The 25,131-nt window shown below is 38.8% G+C and overlaps 1 protein-coding gene across 3 annotated transcripts; it reads left to right on the top strand.

Moving 5' to 3' along the window:
• The first annotated feature begins 1,852 nt into the window (after positions 1–1,852).
• On the top strand, positions 1,853–24,093 carry cwf19l2 (CWF19 like cell cycle control factor 2). 3 transcript variants are annotated; one of them, XM_030152233.1, is made up of 19 exons: positions 1,853–1,954; positions 2,997–3,107; positions 3,600–3,722; positions 3,977–4,093; positions 4,272–4,391; positions 4,827–4,920; positions 6,032–6,147; positions 7,643–8,171; positions 8,411–8,648; positions 9,682–9,796; positions 10,951–11,052; positions 12,819–12,947; positions 14,874–15,011; positions 20,392–20,604; positions 21,261–21,377; positions 21,508–21,663; positions 21,787–21,867; positions 22,379–22,480; positions 23,826–24,093. In XM_030152233.1, the coding sequence occupies exons 1-19, from the start codon at positions 1,862–1,864 to the stop codon at positions 23,964–23,966; spliced, it is 2,835 nt and encodes a 944-aa protein (XP_030008093.1). In that variant the 5' UTR covers positions 1,853–1,861; the 3' UTR covers positions 23,967–24,093. The 3 variants fall into 3 exon arrangements, with proteins under 3 accessions (XP_030008093.1, XP_030008091.1, XP_030008092.1); XM_030152231.1 differs by having other exon boundaries at positions 1,862–1,954; positions 7,643–8,166; positions 8,406–8,648; XM_030152232.1 differs by having other exon boundaries at positions 1,862–1,954; positions 8,411–8,649; positions 9,689–9,796.
• The last annotated feature ends 1,038 nt before the right edge of the window (positions 24,094–25,131 follow it).

The following is a 25,131-nucleotide window of genomic DNA, read 5'->3' as shown; positions in this document are numbered from 1 at the left end:
TACAAGATGAGTTTTACTAGACAGCTGCAAAGGCAGAATGAATTGTAGGAAAATAGGATTGATGGTTGAAGAGTAGAGCTTGATTATTTGTTATGGGTCCTCTGTGGCAGGTTTAGTAATTGGTCAGCAGCTCCTGGTAAATTACCCCTGAGGCTTTTCAATCCTTTGGGACTCATGCAGTCAAACACACAGTGTAGTGTTGAGTGAAAGGCAGTTTGGTGGCTATATTGACTGTTTTATTGATTAAGTTGAGCAGACTGGTTTGTGTGGAGCGTTTGTTGCACAATAATGTCAGCAGACTGTGTTAGTGTGAGAAACTGATATATGTATTAAGTCTGCCAGCATATTTTTCAGTGACATTTGAGGAGGTCATTAAACCTTGAAGGTGTAGTTGTACCTCCGGGGATTTGTATTGATGTTACACACTACAAGACATTTAAAATCTTCAGCTTACTAAAGTCCATAGGCATTTATTTGAGGTAAGGCTTCCCCTAATGTATCAGTGATTCATGTTATTTTATAACCTTACAGATACATGTAAGAAGTTTGTGTTCAAACATGATGCGCTAACAGGGCTGCCAACTTTTCAAAAACCCTTAGATTGAGATTTGGTGGTTGTGACCAAAATTCTTCTGCACACGCAGCCACACAAGACGGTGGCTTGGACATAAGGGAGTGCTGGCATTAATTTAATGGGTTGCATGTTTCCCCTACATGTTTCTGGCAGTGCTGCTTGCTGAAGATACACAATCCCTAAGCTACATTTGGTAAGGCAAAAACATGGCTAAGGTTTGGATTCAGTAGATGTGATTTCCTGCATTCTGTTTGATTTTGAGGTGACCTCTGTACAATACCTCAATCCATTCAGATTCATAGCCTACTTCCTGACTTCACAAGTAAACATGGGCTGAACACCCAGCTCAGACTGACCAACAAAGCACCAAATTTGGGCTCAGCTCCACAACAGAAAACCACTATAACCCCAAATCATTCCATCAAAGCATAATTTATAGACCCATGGAGCAGATTTAAAGGTAGATTTGTGGTTGAATATAATTGGATTAATATTACTGATTAAATTGAAATGCTATGTTATGAATAATTGTTGCATTACTTAGTCAAAAATGAAACAGTATTAGTCAGTGAAGGACATTAATTCTTCATCCAGGGCCTTTTCCCACCACAGGGTCCATCAGAAAATGGACATGGGCAAAAATATAAACACTAACACACGACAAATAAAGTTCCTAAACACTTAAAGCACATCTCCAAGTGCTGTAAAATGCTTTATTACAAAATTGTGAATGATGTCTTAGCGAAATGTACTTCATCCCTATTTAAACCCACTTAAATTTAGCATATCTCTGATTTTTTTTTTTTTTTAAACCGTTAACAGGGTTTGTATTCTAGCATGGTCCATCTGTCCTACTCAACAACTTAAGTGCAGGATGAAAAGTGATGATCACCATATCTGCACATACAACCAAAATCCTGTAAAGAATTGTCATGGCAAGGCAAATCTGTAATTTTGGAGTACAGTATCAACAGATGTAAAGTCTCAACGTTTTTGTGATCAGATGGTGCAGGGTATGTGCTTTCAGCCATGTGGTGCAAACGCTTTCCTTTGGACATAAAGGCAAGCAAAGATTACACATTAAAAGAGGTTTAAATGACCTTATGCTTTCATGGTTAATCATCTTGCAGCATATGTTTGGGAGGTGAGTACACATGAGTACATAAACACATCCATGTCTAACGTAATTGTCGTAGTTCTGCCTTAATGAACTACAAGAACCACCACGCGTCGTTTGTTTACATGTAATACTTTACGACATCCGAGGATAACATTTACGACAGTGTCATGGCGGCGCACGGCATCAGTTTTGAGAGTGCGAGTAGCATTGAAGACAAAAAGGAAAGTAAGCGACAGGCACGCCAAGAAGCTCTAGAAAAGGTACGGACGGTGACTTTTTAATACAACAAATCTGCATGCTATCTGGTGTTGAAAACTTTGGAGTTTATCATAGCTTACATCATTCTTGCCGCGTCCGACTGAGCGTTCAAAAGCTAAGTAGGCTAACGGCTAACGTTACCAGCAACCTTATTTAGAGACGTTAGCTTAGCATCTGGGCAGTGATTTTGTGTTGAGATAAGTTCTAGGTTTCCATGAAGTGAATGATTTATTGTTGTATTTTGTCATCACTCCCCTCGCTCTCTGACGGAAAGCTAACTAACGCTACATCGCTGTGTATTCACATTACCCTGACAATGTTAAACTGCTGACAGGAAATTGCAGAGTAAACACTGTTGTTGAGACAGATAGGAGACCTGCGCTGTTACAGAGGTTTTATATCGTTGCAACATCTATACCCGTGGCCAAACGTCCACTGTGTCCAGTTTAAAGAGCCCGGTTGTTGTAATCCCATATGTACACAGTCATTTATCCGTGCGTTATCTTTTTGCTGTTCAGCCATGTTGACCCACGTACGAACACTGACCAGAGATGCTTCGTGTGTTCATTGTGTCGATGTGCATTAGAGGATGCAAACACATTATCTGTCCAGAGCACCTGTGGTTTTATGGGCCAAAGCAAAGAGTGTCATTGGGTGAAATGTATTTTTTCTAGTCAAGGACTCGATTGAAAGCCTCGTAAATGTGATTTCCGTTGCATTTATGAGACATTACATAGAGTTTTATAGCTCAAATATTTATAAATCTCAAAACTCATTAGTGGTATAGTTACAGGTTATGTGAACTCATTCATGTGTCAGAAATAGATTTTTTTTTTATTTCAGTAGGCCATACTCACAGTGACACATTAAGACTTAAAAAAGTATATCAAGATTTTTAGTTTTGAGAACTATTATGAATGCCTGATATTACTGACATGCAGAAATTTAACCCACTCTGTACTATTTTTTTTCCCTCCCAATTTTCATACATTCCTCCGTTTAGTTGCTTCTTCTCACTTTTCATATGATCATTTTGTCCTTCAGGCCAAGAAAAAATATGAGAAAGAAGAAAGGAGGAAGGAGCTGAAGAGGCAGAGAGGGGAGGACACTTGGATGCTTCCTGAGGTAAACCAACGACTGCAGCAAATAGAAGAGGTAATATACAAACATGCAAAACTATTACTAGTAGTATTAAAATTTGTCTGCCATTTTTCATATATATATGATCAAATGTGGTGTTAGAAATATTTAGTTGGCCTGCCATGTTAAATAGTTTACTTGTCCTGGAAGAAGGACTTAGTTAGGTGTTAATGAATGATGTGGATGAAACTCTAACCCTTTCAAATCATGGTAATAAACATTTTAATATTTTACTTTAGTTTGTTGTCTTTTGATAATTAATGCTGATAAATAAAATATTTGACTTTGGACACATAGTTTTCTGACTCATGTGCTTGATTGAGCAAGTGGAGAAAAAAAAAAAGATGAATATTAACACTGAACCATGTGTTGATTTTTTTTTGTGGAAACATACTGTACTTTTGTTGAGTTTGTCATCCATGAGATACATGAACCAAACTGGACAGAAATAGTTTGTCATAAATAAACTGTCACTAATGTTGTCTTTGGAAACTGAATCTCCAACAGGAATCATCTGTGAAGAGCAAGAAGAAGAAAGAAAAGAAATCTAAAAAGAAAAAGGAGAAGAAGAGGGCCAAGAAAGAGAAAAGGGCAGCAGAAGCCAACGATGGCTCTAGCGAAAGCTCGGAGGTAAGAAATCAGTCAGTTTTCCGCAGAGGTATTCATGGTTAATAGCTGTATAGTGTTAGCAGCTTTGTCTTTAACAACAAGGCAGTAAATTTCACTTACTTGATTATCTTTTCAATCTCTCTTCATATTAACATGATCAACCTCTCACACTGTTTTGGTACAAATTGTAAAGCCCCTTGAGGGAAATATGTGAAATTGAACTGTATAGATAAAATTGACTTGTTCACTTTTTCACTCACCTCTCCTTGTGTCAGGACTCTGGTGATGAGTGGGTTGAAGCCCAACCTCTGGCACCGGTTCCTAAAGCCTGGCAGGTTCCTGAGGGGTCCAAGTCCACAGAGAACAACCCCAGCATGGCCCAGAATGTCCAGGTAAAGCCTTGATCGGGCCTCACTGATTAATGTCTTAAAGCTGTGGGTGTTTGTTACATTTACAGATGCTACGTGTGAGAACAGTGTTACTTAATGTTCCAGCCTACCTTTTGTTTCTCTAAATGTGTACATTTCTTTGTCATTGTTTAAATTTTGGCTCCTTGTGTCCACCCTGTAGAGAGATGAATGGATGACCTTTGACTTCCTGGCAATGAAAACCACATCCACTGCAGACAGGAGGGCTGAGAAAGAACGACAGAAAGAGGAAGAGAGAGCCAAGGCTGATGCCATTCAGCAGGTGTGTGTGGGTGTTTATTGTTTATTTTTTCACCCTGTTGTGTAATTTCTAAATCTTTTATCAGTTCTAGTCATGGCAGGTTTTTCTGTGAAACACAAGGGCTTATGATCTGCCTGATTCACATGGGTGCGTTATTCAAATTCCTAATATTCATATTCCTAATGTGAAATTACTTGTGTATGTAAGAGGGGGAGTGTGCATGCAGTGCAGACTTAATGAAAAACTGGCAGTTAGTCTCTTCATTTTACCAACTGTGCGGTTACCAGGCAACAGAGGGTGTCCCCTCTTGGCCACAAGTATTTTTTTTTTTGCTGTGTGAGCATACACATTGATGCCTGTAGGGTGTTATTTGTCTGGATTTTGATCATTTGTGCTCCTTTTGTGCTTCTGGGAAAAAAACAAGACAATTCAAGTGTGTGTTTGTGCTCTCTGCAGGCTGGCCTCCACAAATTGGAGCTAAACCCTTACTGGAAGGATGGAGGAACTGGTCTGCCCCCAGAGGATATGTCTGGCACAGCTGTAAAAAAAGGTAATTACAGAAATTACCCCAGTCTATTGAATTGTTTCTAAGAGTTAGATAACAGGACATCACAGGCCTGCTCATTATTAGATCTTTCAGCTTCACTAATTTTTCATGAAAGGGACACACTGGAGGGATATTTGCATATTTAGTTCTTATATTCAGAATAAATGTAAAGGTAACATTTGCAGTATTTCTCACTTATTTGCAAAGAGGCAGCTCAATCTTTGCCCCACCTCTCCAATTAATGAGAACGGGAGAGAGCACTGATCAAGCAAGATATAGAGTGATAAAGAGGGAATTACCAAGAAAAAGGCTGTGAAATAGAAAATTAAAATATTCTAAATGAATAGAGTATGTGTCATATCTGCCGTGTCTAGGAGGTCTATTTGTTAGACTGAAGGGTGTCTTCTTCCCGGTGTGTGTTCTGCCCTGAGTTTTATGTCTTAAGACAAACATTCAGCATACAAGTACACTAAGCTGAAGGAAGAGAAGGAGATGTGAAAGTACAGCCAAAGCTAAAGGCAAATAAGAAAATGGAGGCAGAGGATAATTTCTCTGCAGCCATATACACTATCTCACATTTCTAGTGGGTCTTCAATTAATATTCAGAAAGATGGTTTTCGTCGGAGTTTACACTTTTTTTCACAAATATAAAGCTGTTTGATTTGGTGAAAAATTATTATGGAATTACTGTGGGAGTCACCTTGGTTGGTCATGAAGGAAGATGCTCAGATTACTAATTTTCAAATATTTACATTATTCAACTCCAATAGACGATTTTATGATTCCTAAGATGAATTCTGTTATTTCTCATACCTATAATCATTTATTAAACTTTTGACATCTTATAATGACTAATGACACTGACAAAATGGATAGCAATATATTAATAAGCAATAACTGTACCTGCCCACACCATCTTAACTCACAATATTCATTACATGGTTATTTATTACTTTTCCATTAAGAAATTATTTCTATTGATATTTTTTTGCAGATTTTTTTAATGCTGGAAAATGAGAGAATGGAAAAATGTATAGTTGAACTCATTTCGAGTGAAAATCTGCAAATATGTGATATAAAGGATAACTGCTCTCTGTATTTCTTTTGCCTACAGGTGCAATAGTGAATGATGGTGGTCTGAGCTGGTTGAGGAAGAGCTACCAGAGGATGAAAGAGCAGGCAGAGAGGGAGCAGCGCAGCATCAACGATGTGGTGGCTGAGAGATATGGAGTGAGAACCAATGGCACACACATCTCACACCTTCACATACACCCAGCACATATGGTTGCACAAAAAGCCACAGCGCTGATAAGGATGGTGCATATTATTACAATTTCTGTAAACGGAGAATTTGACTGTCATTTTCTTGCTGTGGGTAACTGTCCTTGAATGCTTTGTTTTACTATTAATCTATTTGTGTGCATCCAAATATACTCTAAGAAGATGGCGCAGACACACACAGCAGCTCTATGCTCTGTAAAGCCATCTACAGCCACACAACCTGGTTTAAGAACAGCTTCTATCCCAGAGCCGTGGCTGCTCTGAACTGGACCAAATAAACACGGACACTTTACAATGTAATTGCTCTCTGCTACTGTGTAAATAGTAACGGAAACCATACTCAGGACATCGCGCTACTCACTTTACTTTAAATGACTTGACATTATAGTCATTACTGTCACCTGTACGTTCTGCACATTTTGACAATAGACTCGCTTTCACGTGAGTGTATGTATTTTTTACTTGATTGTTTATATTTTTATCTCCTGTTCTGGACTGTGTTTATAATTGATATGTGTATTTTACTTTGAGCTTCTTACACAGGGTTCTCGCTAGTGTCATTGAACGTCGGGGCCTCCGACACTGTCCCTGGGGGGCCCCAACGCTGAGATCGGACCCGTGATGCTGTCTTTCAACCAGCATAGCAGTGTTTTTTTGTGTGTGTGTGTGATCGTCCAGTGTAATGATAATGAGATTTGAATTTGAAAAAATATATTCCTTTGTCTTGGTGCAAAGTGCTGCAGACAGGAAATGAGAACAATATAATCAACACCCCTTTGTGTGCCTTGGTATTGTCTGACACCCGCCCGGCATCACTTTCCTTACACTCATTGGCTGACAATGAGATTTCAATCAGTTTATCTTATTTAAACAGACCGATCACCCGTGGAAAATTATATCTAAAATTTAGCCTGTGCGTGCATGTAGTGTGAGTAGAGGATGCCCCTGGACCCCAGTACAAAATTCATGCCATGTACACGGCGTGTGCTGCAGTACATGGTGCCCCTACACTGTGGAAAAAATCCTAGTGAGAACCCTGTTACGGAACATAAAACCAAATGTTGCATTGCACAATGGTATTTTGATATGGCTGTAAAGCTTATTCTATTCTATTCTATTCTATTCTATTCTATTCTATTCTAATGTACACATACTTACACATCTAGCTGACAGTGTTGCCATCATTGTCAGAACTTTGTGTCTGCATCCTCCTTACTCATCCAGCTGCAGTAGTGGTTTATCAACAGATACAGAATCAACAGTAACAACCAGCTTTGTAGCTTATCACATATCCAATTTCTAAGTGCAAATGAGCACACAGATATTTCATTTTCACTCTAATTTTTATTAATTAAGTCCATGTGGCTAGCAGCGACACAGATGTGTTGCTTTGAAAGAAAAGTTTCTTCGTTTTAATACTATGTCCTGTATTTCTCCTTTTTAGTCAATGGAAGAATTTCAGAATCGACTTTCAGAGGCTGAAGAAGCAGCATATGAACAGAGACGAGGAAGAGGAGGAGACAACACAACAAGAGGTGGATGGAGGAAAGACGAGGGGGAGAACAGGGAAAGGTGGAAACAAAAAGAAGGAGACGGGCCAGAAAAAGATAGATGGAGGAGAAGTGAAAGGGAAAGACACTCATCGCCTTCTAACCGAGATAGATACTATGGTGGAAGAGGAGAGGAGAAGGAAAGAGGAGCCTATCGGGAAAGAGAGCACGAGAGAAGTCGAGATGGAGACAGATATAGAGAGAAAGAAAGAGGACGAGACAGAGATCGGGAGAAGGACATAGAGAGTGAGAGGAATAGAGAAAGAGATCGAGATAGAGACAGAGAGAGGGATCGGGAGAGACATCGAGATAGAAGTCGTCCTGGTGCAGCATCATCATCTGAACAACCCTGGAGTTCCCTCTCTACTGGCTCACTGAAAGGCCGGTTTCTCAAACCCTCTGATGACGATGACAGTGCTGGAGGTGGGTTTAGGTCAAAGGTCAAAGCCTCACTAACTATCTCTGCATTACCCTCCATCCACATTATTTTATCTATATTTGTCTGTATTTGGTGCCAGGCCCACTTAGTAAGCGTTTGCACTTGTGCTTTTTAATAGAACAAACAGTCAGATTAATAGAATATGACCTCACATCATATTTCTGTGCAAATGAAGCAAAGCATCTTTTCAAAGTCCAACGGAGGTTTATCCTTTTTTGAGCAGTTCCAGAGCGTCCTCCAGCAGCACGGTCATCCACGGGTTTTCTGAAACCCAGCTCTGATGATGAAGACTCTGGTCCAAGTAACATCAGAGTTTCCGCCTGGAAGAAAAGCAGCAGTCCTGCCCCTGATCCCATGCATGTAGAAAAACTGCAGCAGGACAAAGAGAGGAATCCTCAGAAACCTGTAGCTGCTCCTCAAAAGGCTCCACATGGTGACAGAGCTGCTGTGATAACATCAAGGTATTTGAAGGCATCTTTTTATTTTGTTGCCTTGGAAACTAGATTTTCTGTAACATTAAACATTGCAGCAGTGATTGAATATTCCAGTTTTGATTGTTTTGAGGACACTCCAAATTGTCCAATCTATTGATTGTCCGCACATTGTTATGACAGCTGTGGCTACAGTTTACACATCCACTGTTCTCTGTGCTTGGGTATCATCCTCTTCAAACCCCTCAGCTGTTGCTCTGAAACTTTGTATTTTGTCTGAAAGGTTTTTACTTTTCTGTCAACATCAAATGACTGGTGCTGAGGAAATGTCATAGTTCTCTGAGCTTTTATTCAAGTCAGAATTGTTCACCTGTAACAGTTGCACCAGCTCCTTCTGAGCCAGTAGTGGTATAAAAGTCTTTTAAAATCTCTTCATAAGAAGCTTAGGTGTGTTCCTCCTTTCTTTGCAGTCTAACACACTGTAGTGTTCCAGACCAGATGCAAGAATATGGGTGCTTTGCAAAGCCCTCTCAGTTCCTTGGTGTTTTGCCTCATTAGGCTAAGTTGTTTGGGTAAACTAGCACCCAGAACCCCTGCAGCATGAAATGAGTCTGCAGTGTCGCAGCAGAATGAAATGAGGCTATGAGAAGTGTAATAGCCTAGAACAACGCTTCCCAAGCTGCAGTGTACATCCTTCCGGGCACAGCTGTAATGATCTCTTAGGGGCAGGAAAACCAGATGAACCATGGCAGATAAACAGTGTGAGAGTGAGAAAGAAAACAACTAAATGGTTAAATGAAAACTTCACAAATAACTTGTTTGAGTAGATTAGTTTAGTTGTTAAATCTTCTTGTTCACAGGACAAGTTGAAAAAGATGAAATAGGATCCAAAATGTCTTTTACAGTATGGTCAAGAGCTCATTTATCAATACTATTAATGCACTTTTCCCAATCTTGAGCCAAACAGACAGAAACTTTTCATTCAAAACTCTTAATATGGAAGAAATGTTATGCTCCTTGGTTTTGCTCTGCTCTTCAAACTGTCCTCTTCATGCATCACAAGGAGTGATAGTGACAGTGAAGAAGGGGAGGAAGAGGAGGAGGCTCCACTGCTGTCAGAGGAAGAGATGAACAAACTAGGAGCCAAACTGGTGAAGGCAGAGATCATGGGCAACAAGGTGAGAAGGCTGTTAATTTGTCAGATGCAAAAAATGATACTTAAGACATTAGCTGGTTAAAGACAGTGTGTGAAGATCTGTGCACAGACACAAGATTGAAATAACATAAAAGTACCATAAAAATGGATGATCTATGTCAGTAGTGGAAGAAATGTAGAAATTACAGAACCAAACGAGGTTCTTTAGACTAATAAGATTTATTTTACTGCTTTTACCTTTCATTCTTATGTTTTTGAGCCACTTTGAGTGAAATTTTATTGCACTTAATAAAAACTGGATTTTCTGAGATTCTGTTTAAAGATGTGCTTTAATTTAACTTGGTGTAACAGGACGATTACAGCTGATGCGTCTTCACTTATCCCATTTGTTTTGACTTTTCATAGTGATGACTTAATGGCACGTAAGGGAATCCATTAATTTATAGTGTTTATTGATCTGTGCACTCAACTCCCACTCTGTCTGTCTTCATGTGTCAATGCTAAGAGTGCTTTGGGATTGGAAGAGTGTTAAAGGGCCGACTCTTACAACATGCACATGCATGCACATCCTATGACACTAGATATTATCAGCCTGACATCCTGCATCTCCCTACACGACAAAGCAATCATATGGGTATTCCCAAACCTTTTTGTATGTGTGTTAAGTGCCTTTAATGGTCATGCACTTGGCTGTAGTGCCCTGTATGTAAAGCTATCGATATGTCAGGCAGGAAGACATTTATGTGCGTTTATTTTTGCCCAAGACAGATGTGTAATCTCTCTCATTTGAAGTGTGAATATATATGTTTGGTTTTTTTGTCTTAAGTGATGTAAGCCATTTGAAATGAACAAATGACAGAATATGAAGGCATTTGAATACATTAAATTCAATTAATTAAAATGAGAACTGATGTAAAGTTTTCTTTGAACTAGACTCTTGACAGAAAATAAGCTACAGCTACTTTGATGATATAAAAATTCTTAATATTCTCAGGTTACTGCACTACACTGAGGTGCTTTTTTTAAGCTTAGTTTACTCATATTGATACTTTATCTTTAGGTTCAACAGGTACGAAACAACTTGCAAAGTGTGACATTTTACATTTTATTGTGATGCAGATTTCCTTTCCACATTTTCCTGTTTCTGATATATTTGTGCATTTGTATACAATCAAGGCCATGGTTGAAAAGTTGAAAGCTCAATTGGAAGCAGCTCAAAAAGCCAAAGAGAGCCACACAGCCCACAAAAAGCAGCAAGAAACGGCTCAAGCAAACAAGGTACGTACAGTATGTAGATGTTTTATCCAAGTCCAGTACTAATGAAGAATATGTACAAGATTAACCTTTTTAATACAACAAATACAAACAACACCGTAAGTCACAATTACATAATGGTATGAAAGATGATTTATTGCAAAGCTTTTTCAGCCAGGTTGAATTTACCAGAGTTCTTAATATTAATCATTTATATGACAAAAATCACTCTTAAAAGTAGACTTTTTACTTGCTTTATACGTGTTCCCTCTCTACTGCACTGCTACTATCTACACAGCACAGCTTCCGCCTGATTTATTGTACGTGCAACACTCATATTCACACAAATTCTCAGACATAGATGCATCTTCCCATAAACTCCACATCTTTACTGGACATGACAGTCACATCTCACACAGATATAAACACATCCACCACCAGGATAGGATGATGACAGACACACCGATTGACTCTCTCCTCTTGTCAGATTTATCTCCTGGCTTCTATTTGCTTTCGTCATAATCTAAATGTTAATCCAAACACTCAAGGCTATTTCTTTTCTAAACGTACTACTGCAGCATCCATCTCTCTCAACGTGCTGCCAAGAGAAGTGTCTTCAGATGAAACTGAACTCTGCTGTCATGTCTTAAAGCTTTCAGGAGGAATGTATTTGTTTGAACTCTCTTTTCTGCTCCACTTCTCTGTTGTTTTGACTGTATGGACGCTGCTCCTGTTGGATGTTTTAAACAAACTTAATGGGAAACAAATGTCTTTAAGTGCGCTGAAGACACGCTTCTACCAGGGGCCATTAAGAGTGTGCATACATTATTTGTGTGTTTGAAAAAGATAGTAACAGAAGAAAGACAGTTCAGGAAAGAGATTGAGCGATTGTATGTGCCATTCTTTACTGGCTTCACATAAACATGAATCTACAATTAATCAGCAGCTTATTTCTCACAAATGGACTCCAGACAACACATGGAAATCAAGCTATGATTATTTGTATCATGTACAAGTAAGGCTGATTTTATCTTAAGTATAGCAACCCGTCTTAAATGAGAAGATCATGGTGAAAACATCGTAATTCTCAGGTTTTAGAACACTTATCAGCTGAGAGCTACTTAAACCCGCTTAGTGTTTGAGTGCTGTTGATTCAAGATCCTTCCTATATACTTGATATATCTTGTCTTTGTTGTTCTGGGTTTTGACTCCTGTTGCCTGTCTGTCTTCTATTTAGTATATTCAGCTTCTTGTGAGGTCTAACTGTGGCCAGTGGAGCTGACGAAACATTTATTTCCTTTTGACAGTTCATCCACCCCTCTGCTTTTGACTTTTTCTTATCTGTCTGCTTCCCTTTTGTCAGATTGAACCTCAGAGACTTTTTCTTTTCTTTTGGGGAGGGGTTCCAATCAGTATGATTGACAACTCCAGAGAGAGTGCTTGATTTTCTTGCTGCAAAAAGTTTGGAGAAAGTGTGTTGTTAATGAAAATCAAGGATAGCTCAAACACGTGATACTCGTACAAAAACTCAACATAATAAGCCTTTAAGTCCTTGAAAACACAGATACCGAATGTCCTAAGTATTACATTTTCACTGAAGCAGGACTTTCAGAATGTCATTTACATAAGTTGAATATGTGAATTATATAAGCCTCATCATGCGTTTTCAAAACCTATTCAACTTCTTTTAGAATAATTATAGTTATTTGAGGTGTTCATGGTATTTTACCTTTTATTAACTGCGAGAAATGTCTTTTTTTATTGACCTCATTGTCCCTTTATTTTTGTAGGTTCCAGATCGGTCCAGTGAGGATCAGGAAGTCCTGCTGTTCAGAACAGACCAGTCAGGTCGTGCCTGGCCAGTCAATGCTCCCTCTGGCTCTCAGGAGCCCCACGGAGGACGGCGGAAGAAGAAACCGGTAAGAAGACGGGGTTAAAGAGTGGTGTGAAGATGAAAATGAAATGAAGACAGCAGTTTTATTTACTAAAGAAATGATACTAAAAACAACTCCCAAAGTTCTTTACAAAAGTGCATTTTCAGCTTCAAATAAAATGTAAGATTTCAAAAGGAAGGAGTTCTGCACCAATAGAAGGTTCTTGCATACAGTTTCACTAGAGGATTTATTCATCAAGTGAGGAATTCGGGAAGAAAAATCTGTTCTTGGCTTGTCAGTCATCAGTAGGATAAAACATTTGTGTCCTGCTATTTGTTCCTCGTCATTTGGTGTTCATCAGTGTCTGTAATGAGAGCAGACTCCACCTGACATTGAGTTAAAATGTGTGTAATATAAACAGAACGCTCCACACTATTCTGTTTAAGGTTCCTATAAAAGTATGAAGTGGCTTCGTCTCCTTTACAGTGTCTGTCTCCTTAATGATCACCATCTTCTCTTGCTTTGTCTATTTCTGACTGTCACTGTTCATTTAAAGAGATGAACACTGACAGACGGTGACATCTCTCATTTCCAATCATATTTTTCCCCGTTTGTCCTTCCATTTTTTCTTCTTTTGTGCTACATATTCATATTTCCCCTTAAAAATACTTTTGAAAGTGAAGTAATAGAGTTCAGTTTTACATCCATTACCAAATACAGGGTTCTTATGGGTGCTGGAAATCCTTGAAAATGCTTGAATTTCAATGTTGTGTTTTCAAGGTCTGAAAAGTGCTTGAATTTTAGTTTAAGTTGTTACGACTCCTTTGGTGTGTGAAAAGGAGACGTTAACCCAACAATCAAAATGAAGATAGAGTCAGTGTAAGTGTGAAACAAGTGGCAAAGGTTTATTGAACAAAAAAATTAACAAAGGATCACTAATGTGGAGGAGGAAGGGACAAGGGGGTTGTGCCAACCAAAATCAGATAAATACAATAAAATTGTGCCTAATCTGGTCCTACCTTTAAAACAGGACTCCAACAAAAACCTAACTCCTATCTAAAAACAGAACTTAACCAAAAGATGAATACAGAAGTGGCACCAACCCTGTAACCTGATATGTCTAGACAACAGTGATCTACGTGTAGGAAAGAATGTACAGGGTACCCCAACTTACCTATGCCCACAACCTCACTCCACAAATGACTGACATTAATTCAGCGTGTGACATGCTGAACACCACGACCAGCAGCTCCAACAGACAGAGAGAGAGACCAATCACTGCAGGCATGGTCCTTTTATAGGAGGGCCCTGGGATGTGATTGGCCACCACCACTTTCCACAGGTGCAGGCCAATCAGGCTGATGGCACCTGGAGAGCAGACAGATTAGAAGAGAGAAAGGACCAGGAGGGAAAAACACCCACAAACACCCCTGCACTGCATCACTGTCTGGCACGTAACAAAGTGCTTGAAATTACAACTCTGTCATGTGATTTATTTATTTATTTTTAATATTAACTCTGCTAGGTTAGATGGCAAGCCAAAGCTACTTATAGAAAGGTGATACATTTTGAAAAATAAACCTTTATGTCAAAAAAGAAAATTCCCGGGTGCTCTCAGGTCGACTCCAGTTAAATTCTTATCTTACTCTTTGTCTTAGTGCGAGTGTGTCTGAAGAACGCGAAGTGGCTTCCCTTTTTTTGGATAAAACTTCATGTTCTCCTTTAATTTCTAAACTTTTTGCTATTATGAAACATAATTTTAGATGTTTATAGCATTGTGATAAAAAGTGGAAAAATCATGAGCATATGTATTCTCATAGATATGTATTTTACCCCAGCGATAAGGTGCTGTGCTGGAAAAATTTGAAACTGACCCTTAAAAGTGCTTGAATTTGACCTTGAAAAATGTATACGACCCTGCAAACATCTTCATCTTCTAATAACAAACATCCCTCCCTCACTCTCCGTCAGATTGAGACCCATGTCGACGGGCAGCGTGTGAGGTACTTCCAGGATGATGACAACATGGGTCTGATGGAGATGGTCAGAAGAGAGAAGATGAGCACTGCACAGGATCAGAATGCCCTCTACTCTCGCATGGCTTCCAAGGTAGGAGAGTGTTACCATAACCTATTAAGCCCTTGACCATTTGTTTCTAGTCTGAATAATTTCAAAGTAACACAAAACAATGGATTAGCCGTTTGCAGATGTTTAATTCATATGAAGCCAAGTTATAATCAGAAAACAGCAATGGTAAGGTAATATTCATAATCATTGTGTCATAATTCGATCTTTATTTTTGCTCTTCGTTGGTTTGTTCAGTGAGTTTTAGCCATAGAGAAATAATACTTGACTGTTGGATCTACTTAGCGCTGCAAAGTTTGCCGCATTGGTCTTTCGTTTTGTCAAACTATTCATGACATGCTGCTCTCGGACTGTTGGCTTGTTTTTGATATTTGCTCATTTAAGGGCTGTTTGAATTGTGTACCGTTTTCTGAAAATTCGTTTTGTTGAACTTTTAGCTGACATCCTTTTGGTTTCGTGGAAGTATAGTATGTGTCTATTGCTACAAGTGACGTGTCATTACCATGGCAACACAGACGGAAGTGTGGCCGCCCTGATACCGGAGGCATCTGGGTGTCAGAAAAAAAACACATGACGGCAACTGCCTGAAAGTACATAACTAATTCACAAAGGCAAGAACTGGGAGGGTTTAAAAAGCATATGATTATTACCAAAATGATTGATGAGAGTTTAGGGCTCAGTTGGAAATCCAGAGAATATATCATTTGATTTCTAATATGGCAAACTAATATTGTACCACTGACTGCATTTTTTCACATTTTGGCATCCTTTGAGCTGATGTTATCATAAAATTGGAGTTCCAAACTGAAATGATCTTGTCCAAACACTTCACTCTAATCACATATAATCAGAGCTCCAAGGCTTCATTCAGTGAAACGATACAATCTGCCTATTTAGTTCTTTCATGCATATTATTATAAACTTAATTTTTATTTTTATAAGGATGTTTCCTCCCATCATCCAAAGACATGCACTGATAGGTTAATCGGTTAATCTAAATTGCCCAGGTGTGAATGTGAGAGTGATTGTTTGTCTCTATATGTCAGCCCTGTGATGAACTGGTGACATGTCCAGGGTGTACCCCGCCTTCACCCATAAGTAGCTGGGATAGGCTCCAGCAACCCCTGCTACCCTAGTGAGGATAAATCGGGTTCAGATAATGAATGAATGAATGTCTCCCCCTTCTTTTCTGCCACTGATCTACCATTCTTACTGTGATTTCCCCAACTGTTAATTAGTCAAATTGGAAGCCACTTCGAGCTTGGAAGCAGAGAGTTCAGTATCTGCATCTAACGTTGCAGAAACTACCGTACCTTATCACTTGGAAAAAGTGGTTTTATGTGTTTTACTCACCTGTCCTTGCCTATGGTGAGTGAATAAGGTGAATTGAGTTTTTCATGTGGTCGAAGGAAACTCACAAGATCATATTCGCAAAGTATTTTTGGTCCTCTGCATGTGCGCTGGTACACTGAAATCATCCAGTAAGACCTTTAAAAATATGAGCAGTAACCGTGACTCATACAAGTAGTCTGTTATTTTGTGGACACTTAAAGTTCAGTAATTAGAATACAAATAAGAGTAATAGTAACAAAACGTATAACACAGTAGTTTAAAATTTGCTTGAAAATAAAAAATGTCAAAATTTAAATCAGGCAGAAACTAGGGTTGCATGATCTAGGAGAAATCAAGTGTGTAATGACATTTCAGTGCTGGTAGACCTGAAATAAATTAATAAATACTGACGAGTGATATATTGACTTCAGTAGTAACACCTGTAACATAAACTCCAAGCACAGCTGTTTGACATGTTTTACAACAGTAGCTGAGTTTTTAGCACGTCATCTCTTCTGAATCCAGAATAATTCCACATAGCAGACCTCCTTTTTTTTTTTATTGTAAGATTTTCATCAACCACATTGTTTCTGCTCTCCCCTCCTTCCTCAGACATCATGCCTCACAGTCGGCACCAAGCTGACACCAATTAATCTGAGGGTAGCTTACGGCTAGCTGGGGCTTCATTTGATTAGCCAAATGGTGTGAATGCACGGCTCATGTATCCAGGGTTCCAGCTGATAGGTCAAATGTTCGCTTCCCTAGAGTAGAATGATACTGTATAATGAGTTTCATTATTCTCTGTGTTTTAGTCTCTTGCTGCATTCTTGTTATTGTATTTGCTCATTCTTTGATGCTGATGAAAATGGTAAAATCAAATGTAACTTTAGCTTAATGGACTGATTTTGATCAGAAATTATGGCAACATCCTAGACATATTGGATGCAAATAATTTCTTCTCTATGCATGCTCAGTGGATGTTGATACATTTTAGAGCACAGACCTCTTTCCAAACAGAATCGAAAACCTTTTATACACTCAATAAACACTACAGTTTACATAAAATGACATAGAACCTACCAGTGTTTTCCCATTCTGGTGTAGGTGATGATTGGAGAGTGTAGAGTGTAAATGTGGTCAGTAGTGCAGTGATTTGGTAAAAAGCCAATTTGCCCTTTACTCAGGGCCTCGTGTTGCATAAGGAAGGCCAGCATCTATCACTCTCTATATCGCTCCCTCTCTCTCCCACTGTGTGCTTGAAATAGACATAGAGTAGCAGATAGGTACTGGCAGATTGTAATGTTTGTGTGTCAGCCTGTCAGCAGTTTTACAGTCTGCATTTTTTCATGTGCAAAGATATATTTTCCACTTTTTCCTTATTGTCTTTTTTTTTTTTTTTTGCACATCTTTGTTCCCTTGCATTAGATGACAAGTAGTGTGAAAATCCCCCTGTGTGTGTGTGTACTTACATGTGAAAAGGAATCCTTAATAAACAGACATGTTGGAGTTTCCATGGTGATTTAAATTAAGACAAGTGCCTTATCTCCGTCCACATTTTTCCTTTTCCTTTCTCGCGCTCAATCACTTGCCCTCACTTATATGTTCACTACACATGCATGCTTATAAAAATACACACACGCTCTGCACCTACAAAGAGTCCCACTAAAAATACTTCTACAGTTACCATGGCAGGGCTTCTATAAATAACCACTTCTGATCACAGCTATAGATTTATGATCTGTGAGAAAGAGGGAGAAAACTGTATTTTGTCCTAGCGGCTCCCTCCATCACACTACACTTCCCTCTGCTGCCCTCCCTCATCTATTTCACTGCTTCTATAATTATCTGTACAGTCCTTAAATCTGTTTGTCCATGTGTTTCACTCAGGTGTAATAGTGTCCCCCCCCCATCCCTTACCCTCTCTTCCCTTACAGCTCAGTTCAGCTGGACTGTGGTTACTTAACATGCTTCAAACTATCAAATAATCTAATCAGCAGGAAAAGTCTTGGTATTAAGATTTCACAAGCCTTCCCATTTTCTCCCAATTTTTTTTTCTACAATCTGTGTTGTAAACTAATAAACTGTGCTGGCATTGCATGTGCTTATTTCCTTCACACTCCAAGGAATAGCCATTTTATTTCAGTGACAGCACTTTAGATGGTGGTAAATCAGGCATTAGTCTGTATTTTAGCTGTTTTGCTGACCAAATACTCCATCAGTTAATGTAGGGGAAAAAATCAATTCATTTTTTTTTAATTGCAGAAATATTGATTTTCTTTTTGGAATTTTGTACAGCTCAATGACTTGTTCAAGGACATGTTAACAGAGTGGTTGCTGGACCTAATCATTATTGCCACAATATATTATGTACAGAGACTTGAAGCCAAACTCTGACTTTGACTTAGCACCTTTAAATCAACTTCTTTTCTTCCACATTTCCTTTGGGCATTGCAGTTAGATGGAGCTCTCACTCTATATTCTTCTAATTCTAATCTTTTATCCTCTGTGACCCTTTGAGATATGGCTCTGTCTACCTTAATGTATCCTCTCCCCTCACTTTGCTTGTATGCCTGCCTTAGTCTCATTCAAGCCTCCCTGCTCCTGTTTTGTCTATGTGCACAAGTATCTATTCATTACCTTTCTTCTATAGATTGTTCTCTTTGGCAGACACAGCCAGATTGATTATAGTGGTGTTTCCCCTGCACTTAAGGGTGGAACTATGGGTTTCATTCATAATTTGATATACAGTAGATAGAAAACAGACAAGAAGTTGTGGCACTGAGACTGAATGTCTGATCTTGGGTTAGAGAAAATCAGAGTAGATTACGCACAGATCCTTCATGCGTTAACTGAACACACTTTACAAGATCATAGGCTTTTTGACAGCTTGTCACTCTCAGCTTTTATTCAGTTTGTAAAAACACTGACATTTATCAATAATGAATGTGTATCCAGAAAGCAAAGGTGCACCTCTCTGTGCCTCTAATGGCCACTGATTGAAAAGGCACAAAAGAAAAAAGCTCTGACTTCTCTTTTCCATTGCTCTGCCTCAGTGGTTTTCCTCAGAGTAAGTACAAACTGGAGCTATTGAATGTTTCATTCAGTACCTAATATAGTAAAAGAATACACAATGTTTTGACCCATTGGCTGGAGACAGATAAACAAGCTGCTCTGCTTGTTGAGTTAGCAGACTAGCATTATAGCTTATTTCTCCAATAAAACATGGAGCAGTATGTTAGACATGGGCTAACTCCTCTCTTGGTCTTCTTATCTCTTTAATCCTCACTGTAATCTGGAGAAAGACCATTAATCATTACCAAAAAACAGGTGACATGATAGTGTAAGAGGAAAAAAGAAATGGACGGAAAACCAAAATGCAGCATGTGCTGATGCACACTTATGTGCAGCTCAATGCACACACATACGCACACACTCCCTCCCTCCCACACTGTCACTAAACTAATCCAATTTTCACTCTCACTCACTCCTACACACAGACTCATGCACACACACTTCAGCCATGCTTGCCTCTCACTCTTTCACATATACACAGATTCCAACCTGTTGCCCGGTTGCCATGGTGACAACACGCAAACGTAGAAACACAGTCGATACTTGGTGTCCTGCCTCACACTGCTAACACTCGCAACTTACATACAAGGCAGTTCAGACACACAGAATATGACGTGGAAATGGTAACAACAGTATTATTGCATGAGCATCTACATCCACCAGTTAGTGAAGCTACCCGCCAGTTTCCATGAACTATTAGTGTCTCTACAGCAGTTCTGTAAAGATGCTTGGTAATGAATTTTTTTATCAAAATATCATAGGTTTTAGCAGCACAGTTTGAATATTCACCTTTTACTACACATTTCTGCCCGTATACTTTACTGAAAATCTTAAAAAAAGGCCTAGAAAAATCACACTCCTGTTAAAAACCACTCACGATCTGTATCTTTTCTTCTTTTTCTTCTATTGTTCTTCTCTTCTTCTACCTGTCTCCCTCTCTCCTTCATCTCTTTTGATGTACCCGTCTTCTCCACTACCTCTACTCCACTCTGCTCTCAAGATGATGGGGAAGACAGATGGTGACAACTACACACTGGATGACATGTTTGTGTCAAGTGCAGCGCAGCGGGAGGGTGAGGGGAGGGAGGAGGAGAGGATGAGGAACAGAGCCATTGGAGAGAGCAGGAGACTGGCTGCCTTCATGGAGAAATGCCACTACTGTTTCAACAGCCAAGAGCTCCAGAAGCACCTCATAGTAGCATTAGGGAGCAAGGTAAGGAGTTGGTCAAACACAATGATCGGGAAGTTGAAAAATGTCAGGTTTTGGTCTGTGACAAGAAAAAAATCTGTAGTTCAACACTTAAAATGGCGATGTCATTCTTATTAGGTTACTTCAAGAAATTGGAGATTTTACTTTAATGTTGTCTGTCTGGATAGTTATATTTATTATTTCACATAAGTTCTTCATTTTGGCTTACTTTGTAATTTAGTTTTATTTTAAGGAACAGGTTGGTTTTTAGTTTAGCTTTAGTTTAGTATTAGTTTTGGTGTTATGGGGATGAAAGGATAGGATGAGAGGTTGCAACATGTCCTCGTAAATATGATTTACAGAACCAATGTTTATTAAAGGTACTATAATGTGCAAAGCCATCCTATTCTTTTACACAATGAACCATTAACATGTTAATCTACAAAGATCAGTAATTAGCATTTGGCCATAAACAAAAGGCTAAATATCTAGTCAAAAATTATGCACATTTTACTAGCAATGGAATTTGGTTTATTTTTCCTGGATCACTGTAGTTCTTATTACTTATCTTTCTCTTCTAGCTTTAGTTTAGGTCTTAGTTTGCATAACCTACTTAGCCTTAACTGTGTTGATTATGTCTGTAATCTCTGTAATCTGTGTATTTGTGTACATCACTGCAGGTTTACCTGAGTCTGCCTGCAGGGGTGTCCATGACCGAGGGCCACTGTCTCATCTGTCCTCTCCAGCATCACTGTTCTGCCACCGGATTGGATGAGGACATCTGGTCGGAAATGCAGGTTAGCCAGTCAGTAAACTGTCAGACTGAGCTAAAGTGAATGCTTCAGTTGTTTTACATTCGTTTTACTTACAATGACCAAATGCTGCTTGATTAAGTCACGTGACTCTGTGCTGCTTTCCTCACCTTAGCTGTTCCGACGTGCCTTGGTGCGTATGTTTGAGTCTCAGGAGCTGGATTGTGTGTTCATGGAAACACACATGAACCCACGCAGAAGACAACACATGGTCCTCGAGTGTATCCCACTTCCAAGAGAGCTGGGTGATATGGCCCCTATATACTTTAAGGTTTGTTTTCCTGTGCAATTAGTTTTTTAATCACACAATAGGACAACAGTCGATATATAAAAAAAAAAATAAAAAATTTGTCCTTGCAAGTGTGGTGAAAACAGTGTGTCTTTGTGCCTTTAGAAAGCTATCATGGAGTGTGATGAGGAATGGGCCATGAACAAGAAGGTCGTCGACCTCTCATCCAAAGACGTCCGCCAAGCAGTATGATTTCTCTGGTTTTTATTCTGACTCCTGTTCCTGTCTGTCTCTTTGGTTGTATTTCATAGATGCAGTCACTGAAACAATTATTAGACCATCAAAGTCATCCAAAACAATGGTTATGCAATCCAGTACTAACTCCTGTGGGTATCATGTGACTAAAACAGACAGAAAAGAAAATATGGAATGCCTAAAAGCACTGTTTTTTTCAGTAGTGCCATAGCTATTGATGTAAGAACTTAAGTGATTTTGGTTATTATCAAGAAAACATGGAAAATGGCTAGATATCAGTTCTGAAATTAAAGTCTTATGAGCTATTTTTGTTGTTATCATTATTTTTGTCCAAACAAATGTATCCATAGTTGTACCAGGCATTAAAATGAACAAGAAATTGAGGAAAACAAGGGTGGTCTAATAATTTTTCACAACTGTAGTCAACATGTTCCTCATGATAATTCCTGTTAAAAGTGTTTCTTCCTGAATTATTATTCATGGTTGCATTTTGTCATCTTAGGTTCCTCGAGGACTGCCATACTTTGCTGTAGACTTTGGATTACAGGGAGGGTTTGCTCATGTTATTGAAAACGAGCAGAAATTTCCGCCGTACTTTGGCAAGGTCAGTGTCTGCATTAGGACTGTTGCTAATCCCCCGTACATCATTATAGATTTTTCTTTTTTTTTGTTCTTTTTTTAAAAACTACAAATCACTGGTTTTGTTTCCAGAAAGTTCACAAGACTGTGCTGGTTCTACATGTTTAGTTCAGGCCCATGTCTGAGTCCCCATAGTACTAACAGTAATGTTAAAAGTATGCAAATAAAACTGAATTGCACTGGGTATATTTATATTCATTTATACAGTGAAAGGTTGTGTCCTTGTGTACTTTACATTAGTTTATGTTGGAGTCTATTTTGTGGTGGGAAATGTTTTTTGTGTCTTTTTGGGGGTTTTTTTAACCCCTGCCTGCCCAGATATAGATACACTAGGAATTCTGTCCATCTGTCTTAGATTTTTGTCCAACCCATTTGTCAAAGACTGTTCACCTGATGCTTTTCAAATTTGATACATGTTCTTTGTATGTGCCTTTCTCCCACTTTTTTCTTTTTTTTTTTTTTTTTTTACAAATTTTTGAAAAGTTTTTGAAATGATTATTAACACTCAAAATGAATCCCTGGGTAAGCAGGGTATCAGTGAGCAGGAGAGGCAAAGTGTTGTGCGTCCAGATTGGGGTATAAGTAAGCTCTGTTTACTTTTTCACTTTTTTTTTTTTTTTTATTACAGTAGTTAACACCATTACAGTGCTAATAACTGTCTACCTGTATCTATAATAACAGCCTTACGATACTTTTTTTTAAGTCTTTATTTACTCTGCAGAGGGCTTGAGTTTAAAAAAGCAAAAATCCTAAGGTTGAGTGCAGAGTTTACAGAAAAAGAAAGAAAGGTGGATGACATTGGTCCATTCAGAGCCATTCAGAGCCATTTAGACAGTTGTGTGCTTCTTCAGGGCTATGACAACTCGAGACAATTCTGTTTCAACACCTCTGTGTTGTCTTTAGGATTTTCACAAAGACACAGTCATGTTGAAATGTCTGTTTGCACTGTTAAATGACTCAGATTGGATTTGTGTGCTCCATCTTTCATTCACTAGCTGTTGTTTGCTTAGGAATGCCCTCAGCTAACATCAAAAACCAACAAGTTCCTAGTACAGCACAGATTCCGCCATGAATTTCGTTTACGTACGCAGGTACACATGAATCTTCCATATAGAATGTATAGGATCTTTAAATAAACTACATTACATGGATATGTGTAATGTCTGCAGCCGCAGTATGTTACTACTGTTGCTATTAAAACTTTTTCTTGTGTTTATTTATATTTAGGACATGTGACGTAACCGCCTCCAAAAATTTGCAAGATACATGTTTTCCTGCCAGCTGAAAGTCAGTTGTTCTTTGTCTCCCAGGAAGTGGTTGGAGGCATGATGGACTTGGAGCCACGGCGCTGGAGAAAGGCGATCAGAGAAAACTTTGATGATCAGAGGAAAAAGGTCCTGCAGTTTGCACAGTGGTGGAAGCCATATGACTGTACCAAGACTGATGACTAGCGGGGCATACTGATGGACAGCTGTTCACTTGAAATAGATGGGATAGAATTTTACTTCCAAATTTCATGTAAAATTCTAGTTAGGAGTTGTATTTTTACTTAAATAAAAGAAATGAGTTTAATATGTTTGTGGCCATTTGTACTTTTCTTTCTCATGTCTGGAAATAATTGTATTTCTTGACAGTAGAAAGCCCTCAAGTTCAAAATATAATACCCTGTGATGCAAAAATAGATAATCCATAGCATGGATCATTATTTGGGGTGTTTATGGATAAAGATTTATTGAGCAAAATGGACTAAATAGATAAACTCACTTCATATTGCCCATGCACTTAGTTTGGTCCTCAGTGGAGCAAATATAATGTAAGTTCCTGCAGGTAATGCACAAATTGAAGCTATCTTTGTGTCATACTCCCTATTTTTCAAGCTTCTCCAGCCAATACTGTCCTGCACTCAAGACCTGGGATTTTATTTCTTATTCTGTGGCCTTATGAACTTTGCAGCTGTCACTTAATTTTAAGAGCTTTCAGTGTCATCGTAGCCACATGAGTGAAGTGTATATACACGCACCTGCTCATGCCTGACACACATGCGCTCTTCTTATGAGCAATCAGCCACCTTGCCCTGTTGTGTGACCTCATCATATTTTTTTTTAAACTGTGCTGTTGGCTCTCATCACATCAGGGACCCACCTTATTTTCAGGTTTCCATCTCAGACGTCCTATAGCGGTTCATGCTGAATTTGTTTGAATCACAAAAGATTAAGAATTTGCTTCATGTCTTATTACGGTATTTTGGATGTGGTCAAAGCCTGATGGTTTCCTCCCTCTTAGGTTTCTTACAGACTGAGGCAGTGCTGTCAAGATCCTACTGGTTGTTTTTGTAGCCAGTTGGATCATTTGTAAATGTGCATCTAATCATCACTTCAGTTCCTTTATGATTTAATTTGTGGGAGAGTAATTGTAACTATAGATAGAAAAAAGGCCATGACTAGGCAGGATAAACCGTAGGCACATCTTTGGAGTTTTACATATCAGGACATGATGTAAACAAGTGGTGTCAGGCACAACAAACCCCGCCCCTCGCACGTATTGTAGCTTATTTTGGCATCGATCCAGCTGATGTCATCATGTCTATGCGTGTGCTGATGTCGGCATATCAAATGC

The sequence above is a fragment of the Sphaeramia orbicularis genome, chromosome 13 (genome assembly GCF_902148855.1).
Source record: "Sphaeramia orbicularis chromosome 13, fSphaOr1.1, whole genome shotgun sequence".
In the NCBI taxonomy this organism is placed as follows: Eukaryota; Metazoa; Chordata; class Actinopteri; order Kurtiformes; family Apogonidae; genus Sphaeramia; species Sphaeramia orbicularis.
This window is presented reverse-complemented; position numbering and strand designations above follow the sequence as displayed.